Consider the following 9,111-nt stretch of genomic DNA (forward strand, 5'->3'; position numbering starts at 1 on the left):
CTTAGTAGAAATAAGAGTTTTGTGTAGTTTCACTTACAAATTGTCATTCTCATCATATGAAACAATAATTCTTTTGTTATTAGCCATAAACATATTAAGCACTAAATAACGATATACTATAAAAGAAGCTATCCACAGGCTAAATGTTATCTGAGATAACATATGGATTTTATGCAAGAAAACTAAAAATTTTCATCTTATCCTGATGGGTTTGGTAGTATAGCACAACTTCCCTCATTTGAGTAACTTGGTATCTCAGTTGATTGTATAACTTAGTTATTTAAATAGTGACTCTTCAAATGAGAAACTAAAGTATGCATTCTAATTTTTGAAAGATTAGTGAGCTTTTTATTACTCTCTTCTTTAGGTCTTTGTTCAAAGACATCGGAAGTTTACCTGATTTGTATCAATTTTTCTATCGGCGAGACTATAACTTATGGACGAAACAGGTCTTGGATTTTGGCGCGAAGTCGATTCATCCATTCCGCTGAACAGCTTTTTGGAATTTTAGCTGACGTCAGTTCGTAGTGAAAACCCTAAATCTAGTTCCCAACGGTAACCACCGACTGTAAATCATAATTCTAATTCCTCGCGCTGCTTTATAACCCACATTTAGTCCTTTTTAGTAGGTGGACATTCTCAAGATCAGTTTAGCGTCACTCAAAGGTCGTCCATAAATTACAGTCTCATCTTTCTGTCTATGAAATAAATAACTATATTTTACAGAGAAAAGATAAATCACCATTTGTCATAGATACATTTATTATAAATGTAGCTGGAAACAACATCTATTTCTTCTTGTAGAGTTAAATATACTTCATTTTATTTCCAATTCTGTGTTAAAATACTTTTCATTTCTTGGCCTTGATCACGATTGGCATATTCAATAGCTTCATATTGAACATGTCTTTGTGGAGGTGCCTCAACTCCAACAAGTGGAATATTTGACATTGAAGGACCACCGAGTAAACCAGAAATCATACCTGTACGACTGAGATTAGCAGTTTCCTGGGCTTCTTGACTAACATGAGCAAATCCACATCCAATAGGACTGGGAGGGAGATGATCATTAGTAATCAATTCTTTCATGGCAGAGCCTTTATTATTCAATGCAGCTTCATGTGCTTCTGATCCTCTTACAGCACGGATCTTCCAATGGTGTAGGAAAATTGGAAAAGGATCAATGAAAATGTCATTAGTTTTTTTCGATGAACAGCCAATTACCACTATTTCACTAAAAATATTATAAAATTAACATGTTATCCCTCACTAACGATGATTTTCAAACATGAAAATGTGAGAAAATCTAACTGAAGATTATACACATATGAACTTACTTCTACTTATCTACAAAACCTATTTGAGTTTTAAAGTTTCAAGACTACAGACCACAACAGATGAATAAAATATTCCCACATCTGTATGTAGTTCCTGGTTTTCGATAAATGCCTAGCTAAATTTAGTCATTAGTGTAAAAGAGGATAAGATTTAAATCAAATCTTGATTGTATGTAAGATTATCTTCTGTAACAGTGCAAATTTGCTTGAAAGCTTTTATGGAACGGTTTCAATCACCATATAGACTGATTTTTCTTTAAATCAAACGACTAAAGGATTAGTTAATTTACTATCCATCATATGGTATTATTGAGGTGTGTGTCAACTTGATCCAATGCACATGTATGTCAGGTTCCACGTTACATTTAGCTGACTGACTATGTGACGTAACAAAAAACTAATGACTGGTGGAGTTATTACAAATGATATAGTGCTCATACAGGACTGGACCTGTATTTTTCAAGTCTTACTATCACGGCGTCGTTTAGTTGGTTGACTTCCAGGCTAGAAAACAACTCTCGAGCACTTCTAGACTTTAGATAACTTCTTCATTTTCATAACTGTGGTGATAAATATTTTTGGGCTGATCGAATTTCATAAACTATTTAATTATATATATTTATAATCACTGTTCGTGGATCTTTAAGTGCGATTGGAACAAAGCCCTGTCAAACTGGATAGTACAAGTTGTGCAAGATTATGAAGTTACTTTAAGCAATAAAGAAATATCAGCTTCTATCAGGTCCGTGAAAAAGTTTCCAGAACCAAGGGTACATTTCCTATTAGCTTACCTGAAACTTTCTTCCATAACGTTTCGTTACTGAACTTGCATTACTGCCCAAGTAGTCAGACATTTGACCTTGGTTTCTTTTCATAGCTTCAAGAGCTTCTTCAGTTCTTAGACGGTAACCAGAAAAAGCAGTATTATTGTCATCTTTATTATTTTTGCACATATTCAGGCAATCAATAACTTGAGAACCAGAAACAGATTTCTCTAAAATGGTCTCACCATCTGGTCGAACACGATGATGCACAATGTTTGAAGGGTCTAATTTGAATAAAATGAAGACAAACAATTACGGTTTGAATATAAATCCATTGTTGGATCTAGTTAGAATTGAGTTATTCATCGGGGTTTGAAGGCAAGTATTAGAAATTAAAAACCCTTACTATTACTAAATGATTGAGTTCCATATGTGTCACATAGCATTAGTACATTCGATCATCCTGACCTATTATACAGTGGCTTTTAGAATACCTCAAGTCCTACTCTCCTAATTTAGCTCATTCAGTGGTTTATTAAGGTAAAGAGGACAAATCTATCTAAGATATGTTGTCATTAATACGATCATGAAGGTGGTAAACTTTGGAAGTAATAATAATGACAATAACAGTAGCAGACTATTGGATGACTATCTGTTGTTTAAAATAATGATTACTGGACTCAACATTCAACGAGTACAACAACGGAAAGAATCCAAGAGAGAGTTATTTTTTTCGTAGAGGGATAAGACATTGACAACTATCTTATTTCCAGATATTTAAAATCCCCATTGCCTCAGAGATAGATATACAAGCTAAGAATATTTATTTTTAGTCAATCCATCTCAGGTTTTATTCTAACATTTTGTTGCATTTATATACACATATGTAAAATATCAAACCAACGAAAGGTGTATATGACTCAGTGGCAGTAGTGGTGATAATAGTGATGTTAATAGTAGTAAGAACATCTCGAAGAAACTTCGTTTTCATCGACAATCTTTCAGTTAAAATAATCTGTTTGAATAAAACAAATTACCTTCTTCAGCTTCTAAAGACATAGAACTATTCATATGTCCATTGCGACCAAGTAGTCTCCACTGTTCAGCATCACATCCTCGGACAGCTGCAGAATGTGGTCGAGTCAACAAAGACGAGTGGTTATCAATATCCATCTGTTTTACATTTTTGCCTAAACATAATGCCATTTCAGTTCCTGTCTTAGACCATTGAGCATTGTTTTGAGCTTCTTTAGTCGGGCATCCATAGGGAACTGAGCTATAAAGTTCGTTGGGTGACATTTTCATGGTAAGCAAATCGTCTAAACCCTGTTGTAGCGAGAAATTGATAAGTAGGATAAGGAATCAATATCATAAATTATAATTATTTGTCATGCTTTGTTATTTCTACCCTTATTTATTTATTTTTAATGAATTATTTATCTAATAACTTATATTCACCTATTTGTAATCTTTACTTGTAATCATCTAAACTTTATATTGGTACATAAGGGCATTTCATCTTCAGACCTAAACAAATAAATCAAACGATGTCATAGCTCCATTTTCACTCATAGTATATAATATTAATCAAGTTCAACGGTTTTTGACCTCAAATAGTAACACCAGGATGTACTAGTTTCAAAACTGAATGCTTGAAAAGTGTTAAGTAAAACACCTCAATCGAACATTATTGATCTAGTCTGTAACTACGAAACATTGTTGTTAACTATACACAACTTGAGGATTTTAAGATCAACATAAAATGATACTTTGTAATTTTCAATCTTTAACAGTTAGTTGAGCTCTTATTTACACTAATAGACAAAATTACACATCATTAGTATGTTCAAATAATGATTTATCGTAAATTAATTTTGTAAACAGATAAACGTTGACATAACAACTATATAATACATAGAAATACCGTGATAATAATCTCTCAAGAGAAACTACAGATCATTTAAACTTTCCCTACTATACCTTAGCGATTATGTGAAAACTTATGAAATATAATATGAAATTGATAATGTAAACAAACTAGCTAAATGAATAACGCTATGGCGTTTGAAGCGAGCCGTACTGGGCTCGAGTACCAGAGTGAACATCAACTCTGAGATGCAGGTACATCCAGCTGACGAGTCCTAAATAGGGCGAAACGCTCGTCCTGGATTCCACTGCTAGCCACTATCCATCTTTGCTTGTAAACAAACTAGGTTGTTACACCTCATTGCTTTCATTAAAACTAGATTATATGAATCAAATATCAACAATAGTCATGTAACTAAACCGAGTACATTTTTAATGGTTATATTTTTTCCAGTCTAGTTATTTCAATATAGAAAATGAAATCTTAAAACATTTAAATTGTAGTATATTGTTATGTTTAAGTAAAAAAGACAACAAAAAATAAGCTACATCTATCAACTTTTGGTTTAACCCAATTGACAGTTTATTATAATGACTAATATTTTTTTCTTAGATTGGTTGAAGTTAGACATTAGCACTGTTGGATGTCGGCTCAGTGGTACTAGAGGTTAAGCGCTCGTGCAAGAAACTGATAGGTCCTGGGTTCGAATCTCGCGGGGTGGGATCGTGCATGCACACTGCTAAAGAGTCCCACAATAGGACAAAACGGCCTTCCAGTGCTTCCAGGTTTCCTTTGGTCGTCTAGCTTCAATTGACTCATGATTTCAACTGTAATATTTTTTGATTAATATGTGCTTCCCAAACGTTTGTTGTATTTACTTTCAGAAATAATCAAACATTACTGATTAAACATAGGATAATATTTCTAACCTAGGTTGAAACTATTCATAAATACTAATTCCAATGTAATCAGATAATACATTAATCATGTTATCCTTAGATAGTTAATATCAGTTAGTAGGGTTAATTCATTTCAAAAGATATAAGAAATTTCATAAAATCAGTCCAAACTATATATTTTGAATATCACTCAGTAAAGTAGAATTATTCATGTCTTAGTTACTGAATCAAACGATATTATTGGTAGGTTGCATTGAAATACCATTTTAAATATGTATACTTTTGTTTTAATTACTTCTTTCATTATACTAATTAGTTTATCTGAAATAACTACAAGCTCCTTATTCAACAGTCATTTTCAGATGAAGAAATAAAAATGTATGTCAGTGTAGTGGTACTGTAGTATGGTCTACTTATATCCATATAAGTAGTATATCCTGATGGTTAGACATAGAATGTATTTTGGCAGAAGACCGATAACGAAAGAACTGAAATAAAGCGCAATTAAATACATTCAGTTGTCCCCACCCGTGTTCTGTTCACTACAGTACCAATTTAAAGATTGGCCCAATTTACTACTATTCATAAACAAACTGTATCACTTATATATTTCCTAACCATTTGTGATAACTTAATCACTTATCTTACATTCGTCTTAAATTTATTAATGTGTATCATAATACTTATACAGTAAATAGATCAAAGTTTCTTTTTCATGTTATTCCTTTTTTAAAAAAATAATCCAAATCGTTAATTGGCAAACATACACACATATATATTGCAACATTATGCTGAACTGATCGTTGTAGATATTTAAATCTTGACTTAGACTTGTCCTGTATTTATTTATTATGAAATAATGACTTGAAAAGGTGCATTACATACATCTACTTTATTCTAACTTTAATAATTAGTCTATATTCAAGTTTACAAAACCATTTAAAGAATCAATATACTTTGTTCATTCAATGACAATACTCAACTAAATCACCTTATAAACATACAACTAAAATGGTATAAAATTTCAAGAGTGAACGTGGTGTTTATTTTGTTACAAACAACTGATAATCTTACCAGACTATGTGTAACGGCCACATAGCTAGGAGTAGATTAGATCCAATTAAATAATTTTTATTTAGGGAAGGAGAAAATACTATCGGTTGATACAAAATAGTGAATTCATTTAATTATAATACATATTTACATAATTTCTGTATTAAGTCATCAATCCACTTTAAATAATCATATGAAACTAGATAATACTCAATTTTCACAGTTGAAATCATGAGTCAATTGAAGCTAGACCACCATGGAAAACATGGAAGCAACGGACGGCCGTTTCGTCCTATTGTGGGATTCATCAATAGTGCGCGTCAACGATCCCGCCTCACGAGATTCGAACCCAGGACATAGCAGTCTCGCGCCAGAGCACTTGACCTCTAGACCACTGAGCTGGCCGGCATCCAACGGTGTTAATGTCTAACTTCAACCAATCCACGAAGTTTGAGCAACCGTTCACCAATTGTCTTCAATGAGTTCCTATCTCACAACAGACGTGGTTAAACTCCACTGGTCACTGCTTCTCACTAGAACTCCAGGATATATATTTTGGAGTCAGTCACTAGTAAGCGCACTTCTGAGGAGTCCCACAATAGGACGAAACGGCCGTCCAGTGCTTCCAGATTTTCCATGGTTGTCTAGCTTCAATTGACTCATGATTTCAACTATGAAAATACTGAAATCTCCACAAAACCCCTTCTGATAATACTCAATTCCTTAGAACTATCAAACTGTAATTTAATAATAATAATAATAGTAATTATTATTATTGATATATTATATTTAACTACATTGGAATAAAAAATAATTGAATTGTTAAATTATTTGACAGTTACTTTTATTAGAGGTCTAGCTTACACGATCTCTTATTGCATATTCTACACCTTCATACCTTACTCTTGAATGAACTGGATAGTTCGAAGTAAAGTGATTTGAAGATTCTTTCGTTTGTGAATGTGTAAACCAATTATTCATTTCATTACGTCGGCTGTAGCTGGATGAAATCTTTTTAGCAGAAGTTATTTCACCATGTGATTGACTAAATGGTTTATGTTTAAACCAATCAGATTCTTGTGTCATATTCTTTAAAATAGCCTAGTAAATAATAAAAAAAATGCACAACTTCTATACGATATATAATTTATCCAGTGTCAAGATTATTTTAATAACCTATCAAAAATATATGAGAATAATTAACTAAATATTAAGGGAAATGATATAAAATCCCATAATAAACGATCACCTATTGATTAAACCCTGAATTGATTAGAGAAATAGGTTACTTGTTATATCCCTCAGAGAATAATGAACGGTAACTGTTGAAATCTATTTCTGGACTAGTACTATACATATATTTATACTGTGTAATTGTTAAGTAACTAAACTATTCGTATTCGTGTTCCTCTTATTATAAGCTTTATTTTGTCCGTTATTTTTTACCGTACCAACCATAATCCATTCCTATGTAACTGATCCTCATAAATTTAAAGAACTTAAAGTTTGTCACACTTCAAACTTCATCCCAAATTTTCTACAAGCATTTGAAATATAAGGATGTGAGGAATAACTTATAAATAGAGTACATTTTCGCTTACTAAGAGATGCTTTAGGACAAAATAAGACATATAACTTTGTTTACATATCTTTCCATTTTCTTGTCCAAGTTTACTGGTTATATAAAACTTAAATCTTCTCCATTTAAACAAAAACTTAATACTTATTTCGAATTAAAATATTTTCTTGAATTCATCGCTCGAAAACAGAAGAATTGACCACTTTCTTTTCCTGTTATAATAATCCTAGTTAATAAGTTACGGAGTTCATGTTTATGCAGTTTTACTGACCAATAATGAAGTACATTCTTCAATCTCTCTTATTTGTATCTAAGTCACTAGTGAATTTGTGGAAAAACATATTATTGTTGCTTATACTTGATTCATCTCTGGCTACCTATTTTGTGCCAAGTTTATAATCAAATGATATCCACTAGAAGTTAACGTTAATTCACATAGGCGTTCGTTGTAAAATTAAACAAAGTATGCTAAGAGAAGTGCTGGATGAAATGAATTATTTTATAGCTGCGCATTTATCTCACAATATAGTGTGAACAGAATTAAGATTTATAAAATTCTTTATTAAATCAAGACACTAACAAATGTTCTTCCGTATAACTACTAATGCTCAAATTATGGTTAGGTTTGACCTGACTTCTACAATCACTGAGGTACGGATATAAGGGTTTCTAGAGTTAAGCGGTAATCAACAAAACAGTATATAAACCTCAAAATCAATCCTATTATGTTTACTAAAGCTAGAGAAACTTACAACGTTAACATGACAGTTTTATTTATGTGAGAGGTTTGTAATGAACAGTTGAAACAAGTTTTCTTTACAGACTGATATAAACTGCGAAACCATTAAACCCAGGACTTAATAAACATTATTTTTATTCCTCTTTAAGACTCCTTAACAAAAAGTACCTATGGTTCAATCTGGGATTGGTTGAAGCCCCTTCAGATTATGACGTTATCCGATAGAGTTGATGGGTAGCTTACTTTTATTCCGAGATATTTGAAACTCACTAGTCACTAATTATCACTGGAAATTCAGAAGCTAATCTTGAAGTTTATCGCTATTCAGGCTATAATAGTTTTGATTTCGGTTATTTACCATGTTTAATTATGGCTTATTTTTTCCTTCCGTATACTTTACTCATAGTCACTGTTCATTTATCACTAAATTACTTTCAAGATTACATACTTACATTCATGATTTACTGTAAATTAACTTACTTTGGCAAGTTCTCCAGGTCCTATTCTAGGTGGTCTTACCGCAGGTTGATAATGTAAATTCTCAGCAAAATCGCACCATTTATCACTTTCTGATTTTGACTTTTGTGCGATACCATATGCTTCGGGTGTTCTTAAACGTAATTGCGGTTTCTGTTCCATGTTTGTTTCATCAGTTGAGAAATTGGTTCCGGCATTTGAAAAATCATCCACAAATCCACTGATTTCTGCTGTAGTCAGGGGCTTTTTGTTACGATCAGCTATTTCAATGGCATCAAGCCGTACTCGTGGTTTCGGTGGTGTTTCACAATAATCAGCTGTATGAGCAAACCATAATCCTGGTGTTCCATGATTTTTAATTAAATTATCATGAGCTGCACTAAAGGTATCAGTCAT

The 9,111-nt window shown here is 32.3% G+C and overlaps 1 protein-coding gene across 1 annotated transcript; it reads right to left on the bottom strand.

Annotated features, from left to right (window-relative positions):
- Positions 1–822: 822 nt before the first annotated feature.
- Positions 823–9,111, bottom strand: Smp_145380 (hypothetical protein; the record flags this gene model as incomplete). The annotated part of the gene is made up of 5 exons (XM_018796852.1): positions 823–1,149; positions 2,129–2,385; positions 3,139–3,427; positions 6,785–7,021; positions 8,719–9,111. The coding sequence occupies 5 exons, from the start codon at positions 9,109–9,111 to the stop codon at positions 823–825; spliced, it is 1,503 nt and encodes a 500-aa protein (XP_018651952.1).

This window comes from Schistosoma mansoni, chromosome 4 (genome assembly GCF_000237925.1).
Source record: "Schistosoma mansoni strain Puerto Rico chromosome 4, complete genome".
Taxonomy (NCBI): Eukaryota; Metazoa; Platyhelminthes; class Trematoda; order Strigeidida; family Schistosomatidae; genus Schistosoma; species Schistosoma mansoni.